The sequence below is a fragment of the Lipomyces tetrasporus genome, assembly GCF_029532465.1.
Source record: "Lipomyces tetrasporus strain NRRL Y-64009 chromosome Unknown POJ06scaffold_11, whole genome shotgun sequence".
Taxonomy (NCBI): domain Eukaryota; kingdom Fungi; phylum Ascomycota; class Lipomycetes; order Lipomycetales; family Lipomycetaceae; genus Lipomyces; species Lipomyces tetrasporus.
In genome coordinates this window covers 366,527-389,475 of record NW_026611606.1, presented here as the reverse complement: position 1 = coordinate 389,475, position 22,949 = coordinate 366,527, and the positions used below count along the sequence as shown (strand labels likewise).

Genomic DNA, 22,949 nt, shown 5'->3' with positions numbered 1-22,949 from the left:
CCGTTCCGCCCCTTTCAATGCGGCGGCGGACCCGTCAGTTCGAATGACGTTCCCGTGTTGCTCGTTGCCCTGCGCTTGCTTTGGATGTGATAGGTGATGGAAGTCTATGTCCAAGTATATTATAATCGCAAAACATAGATGTCAAATTACGGAACAAAATACTACCGCCTCAGCCCAAAAAATGCGACAAGAAATCCCGCCATAATTTACATCAATCTGTTAGTATCTCTCTCTCATTGACTCTAACACGGGTGGTTCAATCTTTCCGACCTTGTCCCTTCGAATCCGCCGCTTAGCTACCTTGTCCCCATCACTTGCAATGGTTCTCTTCATTTGATGCAACGCAATCGTGCCATCTGTGTTAATCGAACAAAACTCCTTTCCGTGCCGAGTGACGTCAACCGACGCAAGATTGAGCACTGAAGAACGCTGGCGATAAGATTTCACTCCTTCCGTTGACTCGCCAACCACAGAATCGTCTGGATCCTCGAGAATGGTGAAAAGAGCGCGTCGTCTACGCGTAGACTTTATAGCGTCGGGGGCAATAATCGTCGCGTCATCGCGCTTCTCCAGAGTCGAAAAATACTTCTCCTTGGATTTGTGAGCATCATAGGCGAAGCTCTCGTTAGTAACATTCCAGATATTTATGTTCTGATCGTACGATCCAGATATCAGTTCGTTAGGGTTTGTTGCCGACCATTCGAGCTAACAGCGAAGTTAGACACATGCTTAACCGCATTATGTGTGGATACCAACTCACCGCATTAATAATATCTGAATGTCCGTACAACTCCGCAAAAGGCTGCGCGGCTCTTATATCCCAGACCCGGACCTTACTATCCTCATGTGCGGACGCAACCCAGTTGGAATTATATGGTGACCACTTGACCGCGGTCGATTCCCAATGATTCGCAGTTTTCGGTCTTAACAGTCCGCGCCCCTTTGTCCGGACATCGAGAAGCGCAATGCCGAACGCGCCATTAAGAGCAAGGATACCATCGCGGAATGGGGACGCGTGGAAGCCGTTGATTGTAGCCACCCCTTGAGACATCATTGGCCGGTCACTTCTCGTTAGATCCCACAGATAGAGCGACTCGCCGTATAGAGTGATCAACGAGGAGTCTGGTACACATGTCCAAACAGCGCTTGTAAATTCCAAATGAGAAATTCGAGAAATTGCGGCGACATTAGAGCGTACGGGATCCTATGTTAAGTAATTAGTATCGAGAGACAACATTGGAACAAAGAGGGAAAAGTACAGCATGACTAAATTTTCTCAGAATCCTCGCAGGAAAAGGATTGGTTGAGTCGGGAAGACTGAGAAGATGAACAACACCATTTCGATGACCAGAAGCTATGACTGTGTTGGAATTGAAGCGGCCTAGAGGCGCCCACGAGAGACTGTATATGTGTGGAAGGGAAACGGTTTGTCGGTGCTATGAGAATCGTCAGTTTCTGTCATTTACAAGCTTCGAAACAAACAGCCCGTACATAGAGCTGTGATTCCCCTCGGGATAGAGCCATTTCGTAGATAAACAAATTCTTCTCCCGTCCACCACTACCAACCGCGATAGTCGGCAAACTCTGGTGACTTGAAATGCAAGTCAAATGCCGAGACGGATCGGGGACTTGCCATTGATCTGTTGCAAGTTGCGGTTTTAGGTTCTCTAACGATGGGGGCTTAACTAGCTCTCGAATCCACGCTTCACCTTTTCGATTGATCTTTGGTAGCTTCTTAGTTAATTTGTAGTCGCCGTCTCGCCGACGCACGGCGTTGTGTCGTTCAAGTTGCGCCTGCTGCTGATAACCCAAGATGTCGTCGGCAGGTTGAAGAGAAAGTACGGGTGCCATATTGCAGCGTAAACCAAAGCGTTTGGACACGTTTATTGAGAAGGCTGAAGGACACCGTCAAGCTGAGGATCAGATGCGAGTTAGGAAGTCGCCTGGCGGCCAGGGCGAGTTATAATCGACCTCAGCCATTCTGAACCGTCAATAATCACACGATGTAGACTAGACGCTTCTTCTCATAGATTCAGTAGTCAACCCAGCCTTCTCGTCGATCCATGGGAACTGTGAATCTAAGGTTTGCCGCCTAGATCGTGAACCATTAAAGTAGGACCCTTCCCAATTGCTCGTGCGGCTCATTTGGTGTGCAGATTCAGCAGTGTGGCTGGTCTCGCTCCCATCTCGGTCGTGGGTGGCGCGGCATTCAGTATGAACTTGGCTAGTGTAATCATCAGAAAAGAACGCCCATCGACGGTTGTGAATGCCTGCCAGCCATCATTTCCCATCCGGCAACGCTCAGCTTCTGCACGTAGCCATCAGATCACACAAACATGTCGATCCTGGAGAGTCAGCGGTACGCGCTGGAAGGTATGCTACCTTGTTATTGAGAATATTCTCCCCTTTGGAGCCCTCTCCGCTCAGGGAACCTGGCTAACGCTGACGTTGTGCAGATCTCGATAGACTCGAGAAAGCTATTGCCGACCGCTTTTTAGACACCCCCCGAACCGTAAGTTTACCATTAAATTTTTCTGACACTTGCCCAACCGGCTTTTGGATTACTGAATTGGATGGTAAGCTAATCATCGCGATATAGCACCGTGACAGAATTTCACAGGAGCATGAGGTAGCGTCGTTCTTGGATCGCATACAGAACCAAAGTAAATTTTTACTGGAAAGCTTTGAATATGCAACTGAGTATGTATACTATATATTGTTCAAGGCCAGGGGCTCGCTGACAACGCCATTCAGAGAACGCGCACGCGAGATCGAAAATCTTCAAGGCGGAGAAGCAAGTCAGTTTGATGAATTCTACAAGCAGCTGAAGAGCATCAAAGATTTCCATCGACGGTATCCAAACGAATCTGTCGAGAATCTTGAAGAGAATTACAGAAAGAAGAGACGCACTGATGACGATTCTCCTGATTTGGACCCTATCGACGCAATGTTTACGGGCGAGGAGGCGCTCGGGAAATATTTCGACTTGATCGCTTTGCATGAACGGTATCTCAACTTACGAGGAGTGACGCATGTGCCATATGTTCAGTACCTTGATATATTTGACAAATTTGAGCAAATATCGCGCGTTGCAAAGGACGATGATTATTTCAAATACTTGACAAATTTGTCTGGATATCTTGAAGGGTTCCTAAAGCGCACCCAACCGCTCAGTGATCCTGAAGGAGTGCTTGCAAAGATTGAAGGGGACTTTAAAGAGGAGTGGGAGAACAAGTTGAAGGAAAATGGGACTGGAGAGAACAACAGGAACAGTGGTCCAACTACTGATGGTTATTATTGCGATGCCTGCGAAAAGATGTTCGAGAAGCAGACGGTTTATGATGCCCATCTGTCGGGTAAGAAGCACAAGAAGAATATCGAGATGAAAGAGAAGGCTGCGTCGATTGGAGCGTCTCCTCATGCGGCAGATTTGAAGGCACAGGCAATTGCCCTACGAGAATACGAAATAAAAAAGCTGGTGGAGATTATGGAAAAGGTACGTGGAGAGACAAGAATCAATGTTGAGCGGAAATCTACATTGACTCTTCGAGAAAGGCAATTGGAGATGGAAGCATTAGAACGTGGGGAGCTCGAAGGTGACGAAGAGGATGGAGAGGGCGACCAGGAAGACGACGGAAAGATATATAACCCGTTGAAGCTGCCGATCGGATGGGACGGAAAGCCTATTCCATTTTGGTTATGGAAACTGCATGGTTTGGGTGTCGAGTATCCATGTGAGATTTGTGGCAATTTTGTATATATGGGACGGAAAGCCTATGATAAGCATTTCATGGAAGCAAGGCATGTTCATGGATTGAGATGTCTAGGCATTCAGAATTCGGCATTATTCAGGGAGATCACAAGTATTCAGGATGCTTTAGTCCTGTGGGACAAGATAAAGAAGGAACGAAGAGCCCAAGAGAGCATGCGTGAGCAAGCAGTCGAGGTTGAGGACGATGAGGGAAACGTCATGAGCGAGAAGGTTTACAATGATCTCAAGAAACAGGGCTTATTGTGATATATGTGCCGTGTACTTTACAACTCTTTGTATTATAGATATGTTCCATAGCATATATCCTAAATATTCCAACTCATTGAGTGACATTGGTACGGCGTTCGGCCGAATTGCCTTCATAGATGTGCCTCCCACTTTAACTCGTGCCAATTAGTCAAAACTGATGTCGATCGTCTTAAACCGTCAGCTCTCCAAACTCGCGCATTGTCGCGCATGAATTTGCTAGCCATAGTACTCCTCTCGGCTAGTAGCAACTCTGCTGCCCGCAGACCGACCTCGGCCGCTCGAAAACGAAGTGGATGACGAACCGGACCCTGGGACTGGCAGCCCTGAGCCATCGTAGGACGTGAGACCTGGAAGTTGGCTGATGTATGGCATCAATCTTAATCCGCATTGAACTGTGCAGCCGACGGCGCCGGTGCCGTGGGCGATTTTGCACAAAATCTCATCAGTATATTGCTCACATGTAGTAACGGTAAAACGAAGAAAGTAAAACAAAACCACGGTCAAACGAACGTGGGCATTAGAGAACTAGGGCATTAGAAGCTGTCTTGGAAAGACAGCTCCGGGAGCTGGTGCAGCCGAAGGACAAAATTTATAGTACAATTGCAAGCCCATTTTTACTTACATTCGCGCGATGTACCTGGTACAAACTAGAATAATACATACACAAAGAAGAGGGATAGCAAAAAATGAAAATCTAAATTCCTAACCTACTAAACTTCTCCTCATCGCCCTCGGCTTCCTCCAGAGCATCCTGTTGTGATATACGTCGCAGAACGTCCCGTTTCGATGACTCTTGTAGCTCGCCAGCAAGCAGAAGCTCATCAAGGATGTAGTATGCCTTTTGGAAGTTGAATATGATATCGAGTTCGCAGACCTATAAAGGTGTATGTTAGCCATTTGTGCACGAGACTATATATGAGGCTGCGCGTACATTTCCATAATACCGATCCATCTGCTCGACATATCTGTGGATGGTTTCCAATGTAATCAGTTCATTATCGGAGGAATCTATTCCCGCAATAAAAAATAACGATGCATATCGTCGGTAAACAACCTTGCTCTCTATACGCGGATTTCAGATTTAGTCTATGCCGGTTTGGCCAAAACGATGAATCGCCGTCGATCAATAAACTAACCTTTATATTCCAGGAAGTTGCACATCTTTGTCCGCCGGCCCAGTACCAATGTCGACACATCCTTAACGATCTTCGATTTCTCCTTCAATGAAAGGGTCAGGAACCACTTTGCAAGGCGAACCTTGCCTTGCCGCGATAATAGGATGATGTACTGGACGGCCATACTATGTTATAGGTATTAGTTTCGCCGACTGAGGTTCTTGATGGACAACAATCAAGTTAATCGAAATTTAGCCGATCGGTCTTTCGATTTGTCGATAGCTGATGTGCGGGTACGCGTTGCATTTATCCGGGAGGATGGAGTCGCCTTAACCCTAAACCCGAGCGAGTAGGACCAGTCTCATGCGAGGAATGTTTCAATCGTGTAGAAGGTCGACCGCTTCCTCTCCGAATTCACCACGTATTTGAATTTGACTGGATTGACAAGGAGTCGCAAAGCCGGAAGCTGCTTCGCTTTAAGAGCTATTTGCGTGGACCAGCTCATGATTGGGTCAATCCATTTGTCGACCAGACAAACGAGGACGTTGCCGAGTTCGATGGTTTGGTTGCAGAGTTTCCAAGACATTCGGCGACCCTGACAAGCCAGGAACGTCCTTGCGCAAGATCCGGCGGTTGAAACAGAAGGTCTCGGTTTCGGTGTATGTAGCGCAATTGGAGCGCTGATGGTTCACCTTGGTTGGAACGACAAAGCACTCTGTGATCAGTTCTATGATGGCCATCAAGATCACATTAAGGACTATCACGACCTCGAAGAAGCATTCTTGAAAAGAAGTGCGGATCGTCTACCACCAAGGAAGCCTTGCGACCACAAGATTGAACTGAAACCGGGAGCAACATTCCCGAAGGCGCGAATTTATTCTCTGGCGGATCCGGAGCTAGCGACCCTGAAAGACTATCTAGAGCGAATGGTTTCATTAGGATGTCCACATCACCTACTAGTTCACCACTATTCTTCGTTCCAAAGAACGATAAGACATTGCGGCCCGTTATTGACCATCGAGCACTAAACAAGGTTACAAGCAAGAATGGGTACCCACTTCCCTTGATATCTAATCTCTTGGACCGCGTCAGGAATGCAAAGGTCTTTTCCGACTTCTTCGTGGAGCAGTCAGAATCGCAGAGGGCCATGAGTGGCAGACGGCTTTCAAAACAAGGTTTGGTCAGTATGAATACTTGGTGATGCCTTTCGGGCTCACCAATGCTTTGGCCACCTTCCAGAACCTCATGAACGATGTCCTGCATGAGTTCTTGGATGTGTGCGCCATAGTTTACCTTGATGATATCCTCGTCTTCTCACCGGACCTGGAAACACACAAGCGACAGGTACGAAGTATCCTCATAGTTAATATTCTAAATATATCGTTATAAGCTATCCAGCTAGCGTAACATATAGTACGAACACCCCTTGATCCTCACAATATATTAAGTGATTAATTCTATTAATTTCCGGCTTCATTTTTGTCCACCTTTGATCATCTACATGCATAAATTTTAAACAAAAAAGGAGTAGGCGTGTCCAGCACGGTAAACTAACTTTATAAAACACCAATTCTATGAGAACCGTTCCCACACGTACAGGACTGGCAAGTACATGTCCACTTTGCACCGTTAATTGGGCGCCCGCCGTGTCAACGTGCAACGCCAAAAACAAGATCGTGAAATTGTGTGTTCAACATGAAAGGAAAACTCTAACAGTCTACCAGCTACTCTGTCTTTTTCTCTAGAAGGCTCTTCTCTATATCTTCATCTCCATTGTCGTCATCCCGTACAGTCTTTGCCTCGTCGATATTCTTCGCCAGGGTGATCGGTTGGTTTGGACCGCTAGACACGCCGCGCTTTACTCGACACCAGAGAGACACATTGTCATCAAGAACGAAGTCCCAAATAACCTTTATCCAGCTATTGTGATAAGGTAGTGGCTCATAGAATTCGCGAGCAATTTGTGTCAGTAGCGGCAGACGAGTCCAAGGGATGAAAGGGCTACCACAGATTAACGTTGAGCCATAAGCAGAACAGCAATAGTCAAAAAACATACAAATCATGATGTTCATTGTGCAGGCCGACATTGTATGTGAACAGATTCAAGATACCGTAGTAGCTGTACGTCTCTGGAGGCGGAATATCCGAGTTCAAGGGAGCCTGGGCGGGATTCAAAACGTACTGACAACAGTTAGACTACTCAAAGTACTAGAACTTACAGTAACCAATGTTATACCTACATGTTCAGCAATAAAGTGACCGGCGCAAGGATGCAGGCTACCAGCGAAGAAGCTACTCGTTATGAAGTACACTAGGGCCTTCCCACCCCATGTCTTAACCATAACATAATCCACAACCAGTTGGACGATCACATTTAGAAGATGAATGTGTGTGAAGGGCAATTTCATCACAAACATTGGTCGGACGGCATAGAAAAGGATCTGAAATGTAGCAAAGAAGGCTTTGCCAGCAACATTCTGAAGGACAATGGCTTCCAACGCGGTTGGCAGGTCGGCATCCAGAGCTGAATCGCCCAAGTGTTTGTGGTGTATCAGATGATATGGCTAAGTAGACGTTAGTACTTTAAGCTAGCTGCCATCATCGGCAGCACGTACCCTGAAACTCGCACTATATGGAATTCCAATAGGGAGATTGGCGAAGATTGCAAATAATCGATTGTGGATGGGCTTTTTGAATCCGAGATTATGGCTAAGTTCGTGAATGCACAGAAAGACATTCTGATTCGCAGTAGCACCAATAACATAAGCGGTAAGAAGGAATTTCAGCGAGAAGAAAGGCGTGTTGCGGAGGAGGTATGCTGTCAAAAACTGAAGAGCCACGACGCCGGTTATTACGTACTTGGTCAAGGGCTCATGGCCACACAACTTTGTAACCTGGTGGAAACATTAATATATGGTCTGTAGAATAACTCGAATGTGCAGACATGCCTCTGGATGAGCCTTTAAGATTTGCATGCGCCTTGTGCGATGCGGTTCCTCTTGATAAGTCCAAAAGAATTCTGACTGCTTAGAGAGCTCATCTTTGCAAATAGGCTCCGGGCTATTAGCCTGTGATGGCCGTTCTGAGACTGACGATACTGAAGACGACGTACTGCCAGGTAGAGACTCCAATGATGAAACGTCATCCGTTGAGCTAGAGTCGCTGACGGTTGCATCTTCTAATGTGTCTGGCGAGTCCGATCTGCGCAGGCGAGGAAGACTCTCCGGCTTGATCGGCAAATAGAATGGTCTTGTAGTGTATGACCTATAGAGTTCATCTTTGCTCTGCTGTATCTTTGCGTATGTGCTCATTGTATAGGATAATAGAGCTCTGCTCGGCTGCCCAGGATCCCTGAATAGCAGACACACAGCTCAATTCATAAACCTGAATGACAGTTCAAGCAACTCTTCACAGTTGAATCCCACAAGACGAACAATGGCGATATACGAACGGACAATAGGCTGCGGCTCGAGAGGGACCACGGTTCGCGTCAAGGCCATGTGGGAAGTTATACCCGGTCTTCGGAGCTGTGGCCGTGCATTTTAAGGGTGCAGCTAAGCCACATATGCAAGCCACCCATCAAATGAGATGAAAACCCTAGACCAGCTTCCTTCTGATTAGTGCTGCATTGGCTATATAATATAGATTTATCGTTAAGGCGTCAATTGAGAAGTTAGATTTTATGCGTCTTGTATGACCTGTTTGATGTTTGTTGCAAATATAAACATAATTGATGTATGAATAAACGGATCGTCCTGCGCTGGCATGAGCAATTGATTATCTCATTACCACATTAGTTCAGCGATCGAAATGACCCTTACAAGCATCTTCAATCGGGTAGATTGAATATCCACTGAAATTGGCATTTTAGCATTGTGCGCGGCTAGAAATAAGAATAATGTAACAGATGTCAAGGCAGAACACAACTTCACCGTTGAATGTTTACAGTGAGCCAGATGAGGCTTAGTGGGTGCGGAGCGTTGGCTAGGCAACCACAGCCCCGGTCACGCTGCAGTTTGTCGCTCGTGAGCAGCATCGGCGGTGTCCAGACCCTCAGCGCACTAACTGAGGCACGAAGACAGTGCGAAATCATTTTCCGGCCACACCTTAGCTTTCATGCACTTTGCTGACCTCTTCGACATCTCTGTCCGTTCCACCCAACCCTGTTTTCATCAATCACAATAATTTGTCCTGATATTTGTGCGCCGGTATTCGGGAAATGAGTGCTGTATTGCCACCTACCGGTCCACTCTTGGGCTTTCCTTTCTCGGGCCAATCCAAAGAGGCTTCGCCCGGCCCCACGGCTCCGACAGTTCAATCGCCAATTCTTTCGCCGTCCTTCAGTTATGGTAGGTTATCTTGATTTCATTTCAGACGGATTCTTGAGAGGTGTTCGGAGTTGTTATATTTGCCATTGCATGTGATGTGCATACAGTGCCGGTTTCAGACGATCCTATGGCCATATGGATATACTGGCTGCAGCTTGATCTTTACTGCATCGTTGCTAGATACACGAGGAGCATTGATATATGCGTGTCGGGTTTAGCTGCTACTTTATGCCGTATCTAAATCGGGATTGGCAATGCAAAATTCCAGAGTGCTAACATTGTATAATGCAGGCCAAAAGCGAAAACTCTCACATGATGACGATTCGGACGACGAAATGGTCGGCTCGCCAGACTCTTCTCTGGCATTAGCAACACGAAATCTTGCTCCTTTAGCGCAACAGCATCACAACGCTGTGCAGTCCGGTTTTTTGAGCTCGCCGCAACATGCCGTTCATCACCACAATGCGAGCAAACGGGCACGCACTGAGATTATTGGTCGTCCACTCCCACTGTCACGGCAGCTGGAATCGCTGGATGCGCGGGCGCTGAAGGCCATGATTTGCTCTTTGGCAGATAAGCATGCTTATCTGGTCGATGAAATTAGCAGCATGGCGCCGACTCCTACTGTCTCTAGCAGTCTTGAGCTACTTTCACGACATCTGGACAGAATCTCGTCCGCCTTCCCGTACAAGGGTGATCCAGCCGGTGACTATGCTTATATTCGGGTTAGACCGCATGTAGCTGAGTTTCTTGATGCAGTCAGTGACTACACGCCTCACTTTTTACCACCACGAGAGCAGCAGGTTGGAAACTGCCTGCAGTTCTTGGATGGCGTGACGTCGCTCGTTCATCGACTGCCTGAGTGGCGAGCGGATGCTAATAATGCACTGAAACAGGCTGCTTATGACGAGCTTTCACGAGCCTGGTCTCTGGTTGTTCGAGAGGCATTGAAACGTGCGAATGGTATAGTGCTAGAGTATGGTGGATGGCGTGACAAGATTGCAAAGCATAATGAGTCTGCCGGTGGCCGCCTCCAGAGCGCCGTCGATGCAGTTGATCAGGGACTTGGAAATGCAGGTCGACGTTTTGGACGGTTCTTTTAGATACATAAGCTTAGACAGCATTACTAGAGTTATGGCCGGTGGCCAGGCGTGATCGTCGTACACATATATTGACATTGCATTTATATATATGTATGTGTGTATATGTATGGATTTGGATCTATGTTATGGAGTTATGATTTATTGGGTGCATATGTTAGGACTCGGAAGGGATGGATAAGTTTGTCTACTCTACGCACTTGGACAGACATGGGTCTTGTCAGACGTGGAATAATCAAAGTATATATTATTAAGGCTATTTTTTTGTCTTGTTTCTGGTATGTAATGGATATGTAAGCTGATCGGTCTCTTCTATTGTACTGGTTGGACTTGACTAGTCCCTGCAGGTCTACTTGTATTGCTTCGCGCGGCTGTTAGATTATGTATAAATTTATGTTTGCCTGTTTTGAGAATAAAATAAGTTTCCAAAGTATTTTATAAGCTTTTTAACATAACGCAAGTCTAATCATATTGGTACAAAGTCACGACGCTATTCAAGCCTGAGGCTTCGCCATCACGGCACCGTTAGCACGTGGAATCTCGCTGAATTCTTTTGCGATTTCTGGACTGTCAAGCACCGGCTTTCCTAGATTCTGCCGGCATTCCAGCTCCCAATTCTGTGGAACAAACTCATTAATTACCTTTTCGAATGCTTCGAGCGTGCAGAATGATGAGTCGCCTGGCAAGTGCTGATCTTCCTTGGCACAGCCGGGGAGTTTAAGCACTTTGTCGTTGTAGGTCAGTCGGATAAAGTACTCCCTCTTGGTTTTGCTGGAAACGAAGCCGGCAGGTCTTAAAGGCGTGTTCATCACCTCGGACTCGGAGGTCGACACTGTCGGCTTGTCGGCCGGCTTCGGAACCTCTACCGGCTTGCTATGCGCGAACAATTCGAACCTGAGGTCAGACGTGAACGGTGGCCACTGGTTGTCGAACGCCTGCATTGCGCACAACAGCGACGCGATCGTGGTGTCGTGGGAGCCATACAGAGCCAGTTTCACCGCCTTCTCTCGCGGCTCGAACTTGTCTTTCGGACTGAACAAATCTTTCAACATGGACCCATGCGCTGCCCTGTCAGCATTAACAGCCAACTTGATTCGGTACAGAAAGTCGCCGGCGAGAGCACCTACTGCCAGAGTGCGGTATTCTCTCGACTTCTGAACACCCAAATACCACTCATCCATGACAGCTTCGCGAATTTCCTTGACAACACGCTCGTCCTTGAAACCTTCTGGGTACGGCACATTGTGGGCGACACATGCGGCGACTGTGTCGAACACACCTGATGCTCGAGGGCTGCCGTCGATTGCAATACCGTTTGGGAGTACATCGGTCACCTTTGAAGAAGGATAGTCCGCTAGTATTGGGTTCCACCTGTGGGCAGCAATTTCAGCGAACATGAATCCCAGCTCAGACAGCCGGCGGCAGTTCTCGTCGTTCGGATACGCGTTCTCTTGAGGGAAAAGTCGCGTGTATACAGTAGGCTTGAGTCCAGCCTTGCGATACGTAGGTGGATACAGGCCATTGAACAGCGAGAGCAGCGTTTCATTGGAACGCGCCACGTGGGATGAACGGAAGTAAAAGTATTTGTGGTCGTTGAACAACGGCGGTAAAAACTTCAGTCTGTCAATGTACAACCAACGCATACGGTCTCCTAACTTAAATCCAGTTTCGCGACCGAGGTCTGTCAGCTCGCCGAGCATGCAGAGATCGTCTGATTCGCCAGGCTTGAAACCGGATGCCGGAACGGGCACATTCTTGGGCAGACCTTTGGCTACTGATTCCAATCGCCGGACGTACTCGAAAGGAGTAGTGGCATCATTGGGATACGTGACAATTGTCTGAGTAAATTCTCTGGCGATCTTGCACAACGGCCAAAAAGGGGGAAGACCCCAGGTCTGAAAGCGCGCTCTTACCGGCGTGCGCTCGCCTGTCAAAAGTCTATTAGCACACCTGATACTATCGGCATCAGGGCAAACATACCATGTCTAAACAAGACTTGCACATTCAATAACTCCAAATTCGAGGGATAGAGCTTCTTCAGCTCCTGATCAGAAGGTAAAGCAGCAAATTCTCTTGAAGCTGCCATGGTCAACACGGATCAAGTACTAATATTTACGAGCGGTAGCTCTCTCGCCCTGCATGAATTTATCAGACATTGGCCAAACAAGCTGGACGCTTATCAATCCGAGAGCAATTACTGATCTCCTCTGTAAGGCTGTAGGATTTCAACTCACCATAGGACGATCCGACGATGTAGACCTATTCTATGCGAATCAGGCTGAAGCCCTGAATCTCCACTTATATGCAGAAATATGTCGACAGCTGGACTATTCTGTCTACTTCGCAGAATGAACAGTGGCAAGAGCTCCGTAGCGATAAAAGATCAACGAGGCGACGACCGCAGTGCCCTTTCGTCGCCGCACGACGTGCTCCCGATGACTCGACGACGAGCGTTTCTCTGCATTGGGACGAGTCGCCCCAAAAAATCCCCACACTTGGGAGCAACCGCGTTATGAGAGTACCGCAGCGAAATCGACCAATTCTCAGAGGATACACGCCACAATGAATGATATGCAATGTACCTTAGTTCGAGCAACAATAATATACACCGGTCGAGCGGCAACCGCAGCAGACGTCATGACCCTGCGACAGACAATTGCTGTCCAACACGAACTTTATTGCATGCAACGCCGGTAGTCACGAAACATTTAAAACATTTTATTGATAATGATGGATTGCGGCTAGAAGTAAATACTGCGAAACTAGCCGAAACAATGCTACCTATAGGTGTCCTCTATCTTCTAGCGAAAAAGGACGACAACAATGTATCACGTGAGGTAATGGGTTAGGGCGCGTCGACGCGTCATCTCATGAACTTCAGCTCGCGCGTCTGCGGTCGATCGAAATAATTTAACCAGCAAATAATCAGTAACTGATAATCTAGGACCTGTAGCGCCATGGTCTCCTACTCGCAGGGAGATTTCCTTCCTGTATTAGATGCTGTATCCACATCCGTATCATATATATTTCGTGTGCTGAAAGCGGTTTCTTCAGTTTCATCGAGCGCAATCATCCAGATCTCGGCGGACGGGTTGAAAGTTTCCGTTGAAAACTCGCGTACTGTTCAAGGTACATTTCAGGAAATATCAAGCTGCTAAGGAGTAGTGCGAAGCTGACAAATCAGCACATGCATTTCTTAATAAGACGCTTTTTACGTCGTATGCTTTCACGCCGTCGTCGCGAAATCGCGCCACGGCTATTCGGAGTGAATCTCACGCGTCAACGCCAGTGCCACAAGAGGACTATGACGAAACATTTACGTTTTCTGTGCCAATGAAGTCCCTGGTTAACTGCTTTCAGATATTTGGCAGTGAACAGGACAGTACAGGCCAAAAGTCCGTTACTCAAGGCTATGCCGAAAACAGCGAGGATGGGGGCACGATGCGAACATTTCTTGGTGGGAGCACTGTGTGCAAAATGAGATATGATGGAAATGGAAGTCAATTTATTGTTATGTAAGCTTTTCGAAACGATCAAACGTTGTGTCTGCCTTAACAAGTAATAGGTTTGATGAGAGTGGAGTTACTACGACTTGCGCGTTGCAGACTTCAGAGTATGACGAGATCTCTGACATTTTACTCGAAGCCGACGCTATCAGCTCTAAAATTATTATGAAGGCGAACTATTTAAATGATGCATTCCGCGAACTCGAGTCCACAGATTCTGAAACTGTGACAGTCACGTCTACACAGACACCGCCAACTTTTGTGCTAATAAGTAGAGGTGAACTAGGAAGTGTCGAATACAAATATACCAGAGACCGCAATGTCATTGAAACGTTTGTATCTGAGGAGTCGGTACACAATGTGTACAACTTCAAAATGATGATGACGGCCATTGATGCGATTAAGCTCGCAACCAAAATTAGTTGGAGAACGGATGAGGACGGTGTCACAAGTATCCAGTGCATGTGCGACGTTGGCGACGGACGACAAACATTTATAGATTTCAGGTTTTTGCCCATCTACGACGAATACGAGGAGCGCACGCAACGCACCCAACCAACTGCAAGATCGCAAATAACGCAACGAACTCAGACGAGTCGAGATGAACTATTTGGTAGCAGTGACGATGACAACTCATCCGACTAGGCCATTGAATGTCACCTGGAAGTATCAGCCAGGTAAAATTGCTACAACATTATTGTCGAGCCAGGCAGCAACTCAATGGAGACGACGTACGTACAACATCTTGAGTGCATACCAACTCAGCGGATGATCGTGCCCTGCACCTCAAAATCGGCATGGCAACTCAGATTCCAAGTTGCTTCAAATATACTAGCTTGAAGATGTATTACCGTTGTTTACATTAATGAACTGGAACGAATACACCGCGAACCTGTCCTATAAACAAATCAACAGTAAATTTCGTGAAGAATGAAGTATGAAGACAGGTCAATGGGACTGCTTGATGCAGAGGCTGCCAGTAGTATTCTCCAGTCAATAACTAAAAGGGACGCGACATCCTTTACAGCATGCAAGCATATGTCACTCAGATTCATGGCTGTGTAAGTCTCCCGTTCTCTAACGTGATACTGTGCGGCTATCAGTGATCGAGTATTGGAGATTTCTTGATGACTTGTCCGCGGCTTTCGTCCTTCGACAATGAGTACAGTTAGTGTGCCTTTGGAAGCGCTGGGAATTTTCTTGCCCTTGGCCTTCAGAAGATCTAACTCGGACACGATTGGCTCTAGCCTAAAACTTTTCCGGTTTGTAAATAATTGGAATAGTTTGCCGATGTCTCGACGAGAGTCAAGAGATTTCGACACAATCAACGTACTCTTCTGCAATAGGTATCGAAGCTTATCTAAATCTGCAGAGTGTTGGACAACATCATCGAGTGGTGGAGCAGCCGGAATGATATCGAGTCCACTGTGCATTGGAGATTCAGAATGTACTGCCAGTGCAGAAGCAGTCTCCACTAGCCGTTTGATCTGCGGACGTGGTTGCGGCTTGTGCGCTGGATTTGGCTTAGGTCCCAAAATCGCTTCGAAATCTAGCATAGGGAGATCCTTCGCACGTTTCCATTTTCGGTGGATATCACTTGCAGCAGGACTGGAAGAACGAATACAATCGGACTTGCAGTTCCGGCCGTGCTGCAAGGAACGTTCAGCCATATTCTGAAGCTCATCGAAACTCGTACTCTCAACCCAGTCTCTATCAAAGTGGACTTTAACTACTCGAGGCCACCGCATGACATAGAAACTATTACCCGCAGGCTTGTCAAATCCTGCGCAAAGGACCTCAAATACAAATGGATTTGGGAAATACACCGTCATAGCGCACTTCATGTATTTTTGAATATGGAGGTCATACTCCAGAACAGCAGTCTATACAATGTTAGCTGCGCCGCTCGGCCAATTTAGCCTGAGATGCATACATTCTTGTGATATGGCTTCGAGAAAGACTGAACGATCTCGTTGATCCTTTCCAACAGTTGCCTGTCAAGGCCGTAAGTGACAACGAACAGCACCTCGAACGTGGGGCGCGCGGCAAATCTTTTGACTGCCTCTTTGTTGCGCAGGCATCCAACGTAGAAGGTCGTGATACAATTGGCGTCGACTACAAAGTTAGATGGCAGGTCTTCCCTATATTAGCATCAGAGAGCACTTACGCCTCCGCTCTTTTATTCGGCCCGTATCGGTGCCGGCACCAACGATAGCAAAGTCTGCGGTATCTCCCAGCCCTGCGATGTAATCTCGCTTCACTTTAACCCACCGCTGATATCCCTGAGCCATGCATGCTCCGATATATGTGCCAGTTGCGCGCTTAACGACTATCCCTTCCTCGCCTTCGTTGACAATGGAATTGAAGACTTGTTTCAGCGTTTCCAAGTCTTTTAAGTCCACGCGCTGCCGTTGCACAAGCATAGAATTTCCAGGGATCTCGCTGATTAGCGATTCTAGAACAGAACGCCGGTATTCATAAGAGTGGGAGAGTAGACTCGTCCCATCAACACAGAGCACGTCAAAAAATACAGCCATAAGATGCTCGTGCTTGCGGCTTGAATCATTGGCAGCATTTATACGAACTCCTGCTCGATTGACGTGGTCCGATATTCTATGAAACTCAGCGATACGCTGTGCGTATTCGTCAAACACAACTAACTCTGCTTCAAGGATAACTGACTTCTGAAATCCGGCTGGTGAGCTGGGATTAGAGTACTCCGAGATTCGCAGTGCTTTCCTGATAGCCCTATGTTTCCAATTAGACTAATGCAGTCATCATTTGCAGCCAAGCATAATTCATACTCATGAACTCTAGCTCTGTCGTCTGTGGACTCGCGGCCGCTCTTACTGAATATTTTAATAAAAGGAGGATCTATCGACAGGTGGATCTGCATCCGTTCCCCGTCATATTTCGTCTCTGCCCATGCAACCTCAAATTTGCACTCTGTCTGTACATCCGAGAATTTCTGTCCCAGCAGTTAGCAACGGCATGGACATATTACAGTTGCTGGCATATACTCTCGCTTTATAGCACGAAGGAATTCTGACAGGAACTCCAACAGTGGGCTTCAACCAGTTAAGCACGCCATCGATGTATTGTGGCAATTTTGTCATAACTGGTGCCGGCAAAGGAAGAAATGCGTCATATGGCTCTTTGAAAAGAAGTTTGACTGCGACAGTCAGATCGGAATGAAATGACTGCAAGGATGGTAAGGCGAAATGCAGAGCGTGAAAACACTCATCGACTACACAGTGGATGTTAGCAGGCTGACTTTCTTGCGCGGTAAGGTGCCATACCTGGAAGTATCACTGGCTGCATATCCTTTTCGGTCATGCGTATTAGCCACTTAATCTCAAAAGACTGCAGGCGCACCAAAATAGGGCGCAGTAGCTCAGAAATTCGGACCGTTCTTCCATCTGTCATGGTCACCCTAAATTTAGAAGACTTATATACATCCGACCTGGAAAATTTACAGGTGCTAGCAAAGTTCATGAACAATGTATCGACTTCATTGACTGTGACAGCGTTTTCGTGACGCGGTCTCGAGTGCTCCTAAGCAAGATTTAGCTGGAATGAAAGACCAACCGATGTGACTCTTACTGCAAGTGCTACGCTGTCGGCTACAGCAGTGGCAAGCTCTTCCTTGTTCTCGACGCGTACCAATAACCTCCTCCCTCTGTCCGTTCCTTTCATACCCAATACCCCGATGATAGAACGAACGAAATCCTTCTTGAACAATCCGTACACTCGGTCAGGTCGCAACTCTGGAAACAAGCATGATAGAGCAGCAATTGCCTGGTCTCCGGGTGGTTCTAATATCAGGCTGCGATGCTTGCAGAACCATTCGTGGATGTATTTCTGCTTCTGTATTTTTGAGGGTAGGGATAATCTAACTGCTTTCTTGTCTATACACTCGACGGTCTCTAAAAGATTGCATATCTCCGAAAATTGGAAGCCCATTGCAACTGAGATTACGGATATGACTGCTTACACTGAAGAAGTCAGGGGACATGGGTGGAACCCCGACGGTGAACGCGTCGGGCTGGGACCATACGTGTGATTGGCAACAAAAACGCCTGCTCACGTGATACGACGCGTGACGTGAAATACAGAACGAATTCCGGCAGATCTTTTGCGCGTTTGCAGCGATCAGCATAACTATTTTGGCCAGCCATTTGCATAAAAGTATTCCGGACAAGGATAGTGCCAAGCGGGAGAGGTTTCTCCACCATTTATTACCTTCGTAATACGTACTGGGACGACGGTCGCCCGGCTTGACACCTCTAAGGAAACACTCTATTTTAACCAAGCAGTGCTTTGAGACACTATATTCTAGTAGAAATAATTTAACGTCTATAGTTACTCTGCAAACCATGTTTCCGTCGTCTATATGACTTCTCATTCCTTCGATCGACTCAGTACGCACTCTTGCAGCCACCATGCGTGTAGCCGAACATCAGGTGTTAGCTCGGGATGGAAGCTCGTACCAAATATATTGCCCTGTCTAACAGCGACGATGTCGCCAGCTTCCTTGCCTTGAGTCTGTGGTAGACTAGAGATAACCTCAATCTCCGTTCGATCAAATAGGTCGCAATCCATTTTCGGCGCGCGGACCACACCTTCCGTGACATCCGCAGTTGCGTCTGCACCGATCAAAATTTTCTCAACTATAGGAGCGCGGATAAAGACAGCCTTGAACGGATGATCCTCTTCACCAACGAACGGTAGTGGAAGATTGCACTCAAACGACTCAGCCTGCCTTCCGAAGTGATTCCGTTGACATCGAACATGGAGTCCTCCAATCAGTTCCTGGCCGCCCTTCTTCGCTTTTGAGGCCTATGGACCATATAAGACCATGCAAAAATCAAATGCTGAGAATATCTTACCTCATCTGATAGCAAGATCAGGCCCGCGCACGTGCCCCACACCGGCTTCCGGTCGACCCTTAGAAGTAGGTTAAATCGACCACACTTATATCTAACGAGAATGTAGCGATGACATAGTCGGACTCGTACCTGACAAATTGCCGCAGCGGCTCCAGTAATCCGGTTCGTTCGGCAATCAGACTAATCGCAGTGCTCTCTCCACCTTGACTTGAGCGTTAGTAAACTCATTTGATACAATCTTCTTCGCAGATGCACACCAGGAATCACCAAGGAATCTGCGGACGCGAGCTGCTCCGGCGTGCGCACTTCAATAATTTCGAAGTTGGCTGTATCAAGACTTGAACCTGGACTCGCACGACCGATCGCCTTCTGTAGATGCGATTTGTGCTCCAAGAAAGCTCCCTGCAATGCCAATATACCGACAGTAATTTCCGGCCTGGTCATCTCTAAAGCAGAAAAATAAAGCTACGCAACTAGTACGGGTGCGGGTGTTCAAGGTTGAATGCTAAAGGGTGAGTCTTAAATAGTCTTGCAGCTCTCAACTGCGTTTGGGTGGATTGAGCTGAGGGGCGCGAAACTTTAATCCCGCATTTCTCTCAATTACATCTGATGCAGACTCGCCCTCAAAGAATCCAATCGATTACCCATACTAACGATGCCGGACGAACAACAGAAAGTGGATTTTCCGGAAGAAGAGGAATACCGAGAATCGGAAGACGAAGACTTCGACCCTCATGCGGCGGCAGACGACAACGTGTTGTCATCTGATGATGACGCAGATGACGCACATGGCAATGAAGATATTGATGAAGGAATAAGTAGAAAGCGCAATGCAGAACGGGGTCACAAATCAAAGGATAAGGAGAGCAAAGACGAAGAACAAGATGAGGCTGGCGAAGGCATACGAGTCCTCACACGGTCTCAACGGATTGCAGAAGAAGCTCGGTATGTCATTCCCGATTTATGTCTGTCGAACAATTGATTAGACAGAACTAACGCACACGAATGCAGGGAAAAGTCCGCCGCGTTATCACGATCGAAGACTACGATTGACGCGGATGCTGTGTGGGCAAGTCTGCGTGAAGCCTCAAAGTCCGAAGCATCGGCTAGATTGGCTGAGCGATCAAACACCACTGCAGAGAAAGAGGAAGATATGATAACCATTACCGAAACCTATGAATTCGCGAAAAATATCATTACGAAAGAGAAGAAAGTCCCGCGAAATTCAACCGAGGGCCAAGCGTATCTTAAAAAGCAGGCAGAACGAGAAGAAGCGGAACATAGCAGTGTGGCATCTTCAGCAGCAGAATCCTCAGTAACCCCGAGTGGAAGTAGTACACAACAATCTGCAACGAAATCTAAGCTAGGAGGTGGGCCGCGGAAGAGGAAAGGCTCTTCGCTAGAGGCCATAGCCGCGCAAGGCAAACCAAAAAAGCTGAACACACTAGAAAAATCGAAACTCGATTGGCAAGGATTTGTGCAGGAGGAAGGTATTGAAGATGATATCAGAAGGCACAATAAAGGCGGATATCTACATAAGCAGGATTTCTTGTCTCGAGTTGAAGAAAAGCGGTATGCTGATCTGAAAGAAGGCCAGAAAATTAAGAGACCCTAGTTGCGCTGCGTAATGGCAGCATCTTGTACATACTAGCAGATATTTACCCATGTATTATAGTATACTTTCCAACCGTCTATGCATCACTATACAAAAAACACAAGCATTAAAAATCATATACCCAAATCTTAGTAATACCCCAAACGCCAGAAGAATGGATAAAGTAACACAATCCAAAAAGAACAAAAATTCCTATTCAGCTGATTCGGTTTCTTGCATTCCTCCTCTCTATGATATTCCCGGCAACCGCGACGCATCCGCCCAAAGCGTATCGCACAAGGGAATCGCCAACGAGACTGCCGATGACAAAAACACCGTCCGCAACTTCGAGGCCATAGCTAGCTGCATAATCGTTGACGTACGCTTTGCTGCTTTCAAAATCTGGGACTTTATACCCCTGGTCATCAAGTTCATGGGTCTGTTCCTGAATAAAATAACCCCTTTCCACATGCTTTTCTGAATCTGTACGTGCGGGTGAGATACCAACCGACGTCCATCGCTCCATGCGACTGTTTATACGCTTTCGGAAGGAGTTCTTGGAAGCCCATATCTGGTCTGCACCGACGCCAATCTCCGACCTGAGGTTGGAAGAGAGGTAAGAAATCACCCCTATTCGTCCAACGTAACTCTTCAGCTCGGATACACGTCGTTCAATTACGCTCCCAGAAGGCAGCAAAATCTTAATTGTATCCGCTGTCGCTTCAATAATCGTACCATTTGCGTAGCCTTCATATCTACTGGCAAGGCTTGAAGAGAATGAGGCAGAATGGTTCGAGGTCTCACGTGAAGCGGCAGCCAGTCTCATCAATCTGTATAAACACGCGTACTCCGGATAAGTTTCTTTGTGACATGCGCGCAATGGCGACGGTCGATTCTTCGGGTCCCACTGAAACACGTGTATGATCTTCTTACTGTTAGAAGCAGATAATATCGCATCAGCGGCAGAGAATCCTGATCCAATTATAAGCACGGCACCCTCATTGTCAACATCCGTCTGTTGAAAATGATTCTTCGCATATTGTCTCGATACGATAGGATACAGAATGGCATCAGGCGGGACCTGATGAGTAAATACACCAGTGGCTAGTACAACATTCCGAGCGGTGACGATTTGTATGCAGGTAGTATCGTTGTTCTGGATAATAGCCTTGAACATCTTGCCAATCTCATCATCTGACCTGTGCAGAGACAGAACAGTGTAATTCGCACGAACGGATTCATTAATGCCCACCTCCGAAGGATACATTGCGTAATAGGCACCAACATCAGACCTCATAGGCCGAGAATAAGGATCTGGCTCCTTCCCATATGTTACTTTATAGTAGTCTGAGAATGAAAACCCTGGGAGAGAGAGCATTTCCGCATAGCTGAGCGTCTTGGACGGCACTTCCCGCCCTGCCCATTGACCTCCGGGCACGAAACTGGACCCAACTACCAAGTGGTCAACAGCATGGTCTTCTTGTAGTATCCAGCGCACGCGAGATTTCTGGCGGGCGTGTATGTCGATGTCAATATTTGGTGCCATGAGAGTATCGAGAAGGAAATTCACGGGGGCGACCACTTGCGACGCAAAGGCACGATGCGCGTACCTTAGATATTTCTGCAAGGTAAGATTGTGAAGAATACTATCATATATGCAATGCCTGTCATGCTGTTTTGCAAGCATATCTTCGCCCTGCAGTTCGTCTAACAACGAATGTAGAACAGGATCCGGATGCGGACCATATTCAGTGTTTGGGTCGTAGAATGGTGTATTTCCGTGGAGAAGATAGGACAACACGAGTGCAGATGGACCGTTGCCTATTGTACATGATTGTAAGCGCAAATGATCTCAATTAGAGCTGGCTTAAGGTAACGGCCCCTTGGTTGCACCATTTCTTCGAACTTGTTGAAAACGATGAACTCACCAATTATTAAGGTATCGACTAAAATGGATTCTCCTTCAGCACTGGATGTTACTCCTTCATAGATCTCCTGCTTCTCGTTTAATTGACCCTGAAGAATGGCTTTATGACTCTTATCCTGGAGGGCCATATCTCCGGAGGACTGCAGCCAACCTTCCTGTGGGTGCCAGCTAACTACCGTGGGCTCTGTATCGGAATGCGCCATTTTCTACCGGGCCCCAATATATAGAACTCAATTAATAATACACTGAGAATACTGCACAACATGCCGACATTTTGGTTGGCCTGTATTCAGCTTTGCTTTAACTATATCAAATCGCATAATTTTTCCGACGCCGCATCGGTCACGTAAGCGGCTCAGATGCGTGTAAGGTTAGGGCTAATGTATACTAACACGGCAAAAGAGATTGGGTTGGGGCATAACTGGAACTGATGTGTCACTCCGGACTCCACGTGCAAACCTTGGAAAGG

At 47.1% G+C, this 22,949-nt stretch overlaps 11 protein-coding genes across 11 annotated transcripts; 4 read left to right on the top strand and 7 right to left on the bottom strand.

Moving 5' to 3' along the window:
* Window positions 1-75: 75 nt before the first annotated feature.
* Window positions 76-2,138, bottom strand: POJ06DRAFT_261275 (WD40-repeat-containing domain protein). Its single transcript, XM_056188601.1, has 4 exons — window positions 1,492-2,138; window positions 1,260-1,436; window positions 761-1,204; window positions 76-705 (listed from the first exon to the last, which is right to left on the bottom strand). The coding sequence occupies exons 1-4, from the start codon at window positions 1,849-1,851 to the stop codon at window positions 220-222; spliced, it is 1,467 nt and encodes a 488-aa protein (XP_056040856.1). The 5' UTR covers window positions 1,852-2,138; the 3' UTR covers window positions 76-219.
* Window positions 2,139-2,247: 109 nt separating this feature from the next.
* POJ06DRAFT_261271 (uncharacterized protein) lies at window positions 2,248-4,059 on the top strand. Its single transcript, XM_056188600.1, has 4 exons — window positions 2,248-2,373; window positions 2,457-2,512; window positions 2,600-2,700; window positions 2,755-4,059. The coding sequence occupies exons 1-4, from the start codon at window positions 2,337-2,339 to the stop codon at window positions 4,016-4,018; spliced, it is 1,458 nt and encodes a 485-aa protein (XP_056040855.1). The 5' UTR covers window positions 2,248-2,336; the 3' UTR covers window positions 4,019-4,059.
* Window positions 4,060-5,539, bottom strand: POJ06DRAFT_261270 (clathrin adaptor complex small chain-domain-containing protein). The gene is made up of 4 exons (XM_056188599.1): window positions 5,158-5,539; window positions 4,953-5,083; window positions 4,729-4,895; window positions 4,060-4,397 (listed from the first exon to the last, which is right to left on the bottom strand). The coding sequence occupies exons 1-4, from the start codon at window positions 5,318-5,320 to the stop codon at window positions 4,238-4,240; spliced, it is 621 nt and encodes a 206-aa protein (XP_056040854.1). The 5' UTR covers window positions 5,321-5,539; the 3' UTR covers window positions 4,060-4,237.
* A 988-nt stretch (window positions 5,540-6,527) lies between these two features.
* Window positions 6,528-8,684, bottom strand: POJ06DRAFT_261265 (fatty acid desaturase-domain-containing protein). Its single transcript, XM_056188598.1, has 5 exons — window positions 8,085-8,684; window positions 7,752-8,030; window positions 7,377-7,700; window positions 7,193-7,317; window positions 6,528-7,137 (listed from the first exon to the last, which is right to left on the bottom strand). The coding sequence occupies exons 1-5, from the start codon at window positions 8,445-8,447 to the stop codon at window positions 6,861-6,863; spliced, it is 1,368 nt and encodes a 455-aa protein (XP_056040853.1). The 5' UTR covers window positions 8,448-8,684; the 3' UTR covers window positions 6,528-6,860.
* A 484-nt stretch (window positions 8,685-9,168) lies between these two features.
* POJ06DRAFT_261262 (Cut8 six-helix bundle-domain-containing protein) lies at window positions 9,169-10,996 on the top strand. The gene is made up of 2 exons (XM_056188597.1): window positions 9,169-9,485; window positions 9,756-10,996. The coding sequence occupies exons 1-2, from the start codon at window positions 9,356-9,358 to the stop codon at window positions 10,565-10,567; spliced, it is 942 nt and encodes a 313-aa protein (XP_056040852.1). The 5' UTR covers window positions 9,169-9,355; the 3' UTR covers window positions 10,568-10,996.
* On the bottom strand, window positions 10,997-12,979 carry POJ06DRAFT_261260 (histidine phosphatase superfamily). Its single transcript, XM_056188596.1, has 3 exons — window positions 12,799-12,979; window positions 12,545-12,699; window positions 10,997-12,491 (listed from the first exon to the last, which is right to left on the bottom strand). Exons 2-3 carry the CDS (start codon window positions 12,648-12,650, stop codon window positions 11,059-11,061), a joined length of 1,539 nt encoding a protein of 512 aa, XP_056040851.1. The 5' UTR covers window positions 12,651-12,699; window positions 12,799-12,979; the 3' UTR covers window positions 10,997-11,058.
* Window positions 12,980-13,479: 500 nt separating this feature from the next.
* On the top strand, window positions 13,480-14,847 carry POJ06DRAFT_30792 (Rad1/Rec1/Rad17). Its single transcript, XM_056190851.1, has 3 exons — window positions 13,480-13,693; window positions 13,749-14,079; window positions 14,130-14,847. Exons 1-3 carry the CDS (start codon window positions 13,522-13,524, stop codon window positions 14,713-14,715), a joined length of 1,089 nt encoding a protein of 362 aa, XP_056040850.1. The 5' UTR covers window positions 13,480-13,521; the 3' UTR covers window positions 14,716-14,847.
* POJ06DRAFT_30774 (ATP dependent DNA ligase domain-containing protein) lies at window positions 14,847-18,252 on the bottom strand. The gene is made up of 7 exons (XM_056190849.1): window positions 17,674-18,252; window positions 17,370-17,625; window positions 17,091-17,317; window positions 16,875-17,038; window positions 16,238-16,818; window positions 16,004-16,185; window positions 14,847-15,953 (listed from the first exon to the last, which is right to left on the bottom strand). Exons 1-7 carry the CDS (start codon window positions 18,031-18,033, stop codon window positions 14,979-14,981), a joined length of 2,745 nt encoding a protein of 914 aa, XP_056040849.1. The 5' UTR covers window positions 18,034-18,252; the 3' UTR covers window positions 14,847-14,978.
* POJ06DRAFT_30773 (class I glutamine amidotransferase-like protein) lies at window positions 18,253-19,508 on the bottom strand. The gene is made up of 4 exons (XM_056190848.1): window positions 19,217-19,508; window positions 19,089-19,161; window positions 18,960-19,017; window positions 18,253-18,909 (listed from the first exon to the last, which is right to left on the bottom strand). The coding sequence occupies exons 1-4, from the start codon at window positions 19,401-19,403 to the stop codon at window positions 18,472-18,474; spliced, it is 756 nt and encodes a 251-aa protein (XP_056040848.1). The 5' UTR covers window positions 19,404-19,508; the 3' UTR covers window positions 18,253-18,471.
* Window position 19,509: 1 nt separating this feature from the next.
* On the top strand, window positions 19,510-20,650 carry POJ06DRAFT_30781 (bucentaur or craniofacial development-domain-containing protein). The gene is made up of 2 exons (XM_056190850.1): window positions 19,510-19,904; window positions 19,971-20,650. The coding sequence occupies exons 1-2, from the start codon at window positions 19,615-19,617 to the stop codon at window positions 20,572-20,574; spliced, it is 894 nt and encodes a 297-aa protein (XP_056040847.1). The 5' UTR covers window positions 19,510-19,614; the 3' UTR covers window positions 20,575-20,650.
* Window position 20,651: 1 nt separating this feature from the next.
* On the bottom strand, window positions 20,652-22,789 carry POJ06DRAFT_30770 (uncharacterized protein). The gene is made up of 2 exons (XM_056190847.1): window positions 22,482-22,789; window positions 20,652-22,374 (listed from the first exon to the last, which is right to left on the bottom strand). Exons 1-2 carry the CDS (start codon window positions 22,681-22,683, stop codon window positions 20,771-20,773), a joined length of 1,806 nt encoding a protein of 601 aa, XP_056040846.1. The 5' UTR covers window positions 22,684-22,789; the 3' UTR covers window positions 20,652-20,770.
* Window positions 22,790-22,949: the final 160 nt, after the last annotated feature.

Coding starts and splice junctions, on each gene's coding strand:
- POJ06DRAFT_261275 (XM_056188601.1), bottom strand. CDS start 1,851: ATGGCACCCGTACTTTCTCTTCAACCTGCCGACGACATCTTGGGTTAT. Junction 1,437..1,491: donor GAGGGGAATCACAGCTCTAT/GTACGGGCTGTT, acceptor CGATTCTCATAG/CACCGACAAACCGTTTCCCT. Junction 1,205..1,259: donor TGAGAAAATTTAGTCATGCT/GTACTTTTCCCT, acceptor TACTTAACATAG/GATCCCGTACGCTCTAATGT.
- POJ06DRAFT_261271 (XM_056188600.1), top strand. CDS start 2,337: ATGTCGATCCTGGAGAGTCAGCGGTACGCGCTGGAAG. Junction 2,374..2,456: donor TCAGCGGTACGCGCTGGAAG/GTATGCTACCTT, acceptor GACGTTGTGCAG/ATCTCGATAGACTCGAGAAA. Junction 2,513..2,599: donor TTTTAGACACCCCCCGAACC/GTAAGTTTACCA, acceptor ATCGCGATATAG/CACCGTGACAGAATTTCACA.
- POJ06DRAFT_261270 (XM_056188599.1), bottom strand. CDS start 5,320: ATGGCCGTCCAGTACATCATCCTATTATCGCGGCAAGGCAAGGTTCGC. Junction 5,084..5,157: donor CAACTTCCTGGAATATAAAG/GTTAGTTTATTG, acceptor ATCCGCGTATAG/AGAGCAAGGTTGTTTACCGA. Junction 4,398..4,728: donor GATGAGGAGAAGTTTAGTAG/GTTAGGAATTTA, acceptor ATGCGGATTAAG/ATTGATGCCATACATCAGCC.
- POJ06DRAFT_261265 (XM_056188598.1), bottom strand. CDS start 8,447: ATGAGCACATACGCAAAGATACAGCAGAGCAAAGATGAACTCTATAGG. Junction 8,031..8,084: donor TCTTAAAGGCTCATCCAGAG/GCATGTCTGCAC, acceptor TGTTTCCACCAG/GTTACAAAGTTGTGTGGCCA. Junction 7,701..7,751: donor CATATAGTGCGAGTTTCAGG/GTACGTGCTGCC, acceptor ACGTCTACTTAG/CCATATCATCTGATACACCA.
- POJ06DRAFT_261262 (XM_056188597.1), top strand. CDS start 9,356: ATGAGTGCTGTATTGCCACCTACCGGTCCACTCTTGGGCTTTCCTTTC. Junction 9,486..9,755: donor TTCGCCGTCCTTCAGTTATG/GTAGGTTATCTT, acceptor TGTATAATGCAG/GCCAAAAGCGAAAACTCTCA.
- POJ06DRAFT_261260 (XM_056188596.1), bottom strand. CDS start 12,650: ATGGCAGCTTCAAGAGAATTTGCTGCTTTACCTTCTGATCAGGAGCTG. Junction 12,492..12,544: donor GCAAGTCTTGTTTAGACATG/GTATGTTTGCCC, acceptor GACTTTTGACAG/GCGAGCGCACGCCGGTAAGA.
- POJ06DRAFT_30792 (XM_056190851.1), top strand. CDS start 13,522: ATGGTCTCCTACTCGCAGGGAGATTTCCTTCCTGTATTAGATGCTGTA. Junction 13,694..13,748: donor AAACTCGCGTACTGTTCAAG/GTACATTTCAGG, acceptor CTGACAAATCAG/CACATGCATTTCTTAATAAG. Junction 14,080..14,129: donor GGAAGTCAATTTATTGTTAT/GTAAGCTTTTCG, acceptor AACAAGTAATAG/GTTTGATGAGAGTGGAGTTA.
- POJ06DRAFT_30774 (XM_056190849.1), bottom strand. CDS start 18,033: ATGGGCTTCCAATTTTCGGAGATATGCAATCTTTTAGAGACCGTCGAG. Junction 17,626..17,673: donor CCGACAGCGTAGCACTTGCA/GTAAGAGTCACA, acceptor AATCTTGCTTAG/GAGCACTCGAGACCGCGTCA. Junction 15,954..16,003: donor CGAAGCCATATCACAAGAAT/GTATGCATCTCA, acceptor AACATTGTATAG/ACTGCTGTTCTGGAGTATGA.
- POJ06DRAFT_30773 (XM_056190848.1), bottom strand. CDS start 19,403: ATGACCAGGCCGGAAATTACTGTCGGTATATTGGCATTGCAGGGAGCT. Junction 19,162..19,216: donor AGATTCCTTGGTGATTCCTG/GTGTGCATCTGC, acceptor GCTCAAGTCAAG/GTGGAGAGAGCACTGCGATT. Junction 19,018..19,088: donor CCGCTGCGGCAATTTGTCAG/GTACGAGTCCGA, acceptor CCTACTTCTAAG/GGTCGACCGGAAGCCGGTGT.
- POJ06DRAFT_30781 (XM_056190850.1), top strand. CDS start 19,615: ATGCCGGACGAACAACAGAAAGTGGATTTTCCGGAAGAAGAGGAATAC. Junction 19,905..19,970: donor CGGATTGCAGAAGAAGCTCG/GTATGTCATTCC, acceptor ACACGAATGCAG/GGAAAAGTCCGCCGCGTTAT.
- POJ06DRAFT_30770 (XM_056190847.1), bottom strand. CDS start 22,683: ATGGCGCATTCCGATACAGAGCCCACGGTAGTTAGCTGGCACCCACAG. Junction 22,375..22,481: donor AGTCGATACCTTAATAATTG/GTGAGTTCATCG, acceptor CATGTACAATAG/GCAACGGTCCATCTGCACTC.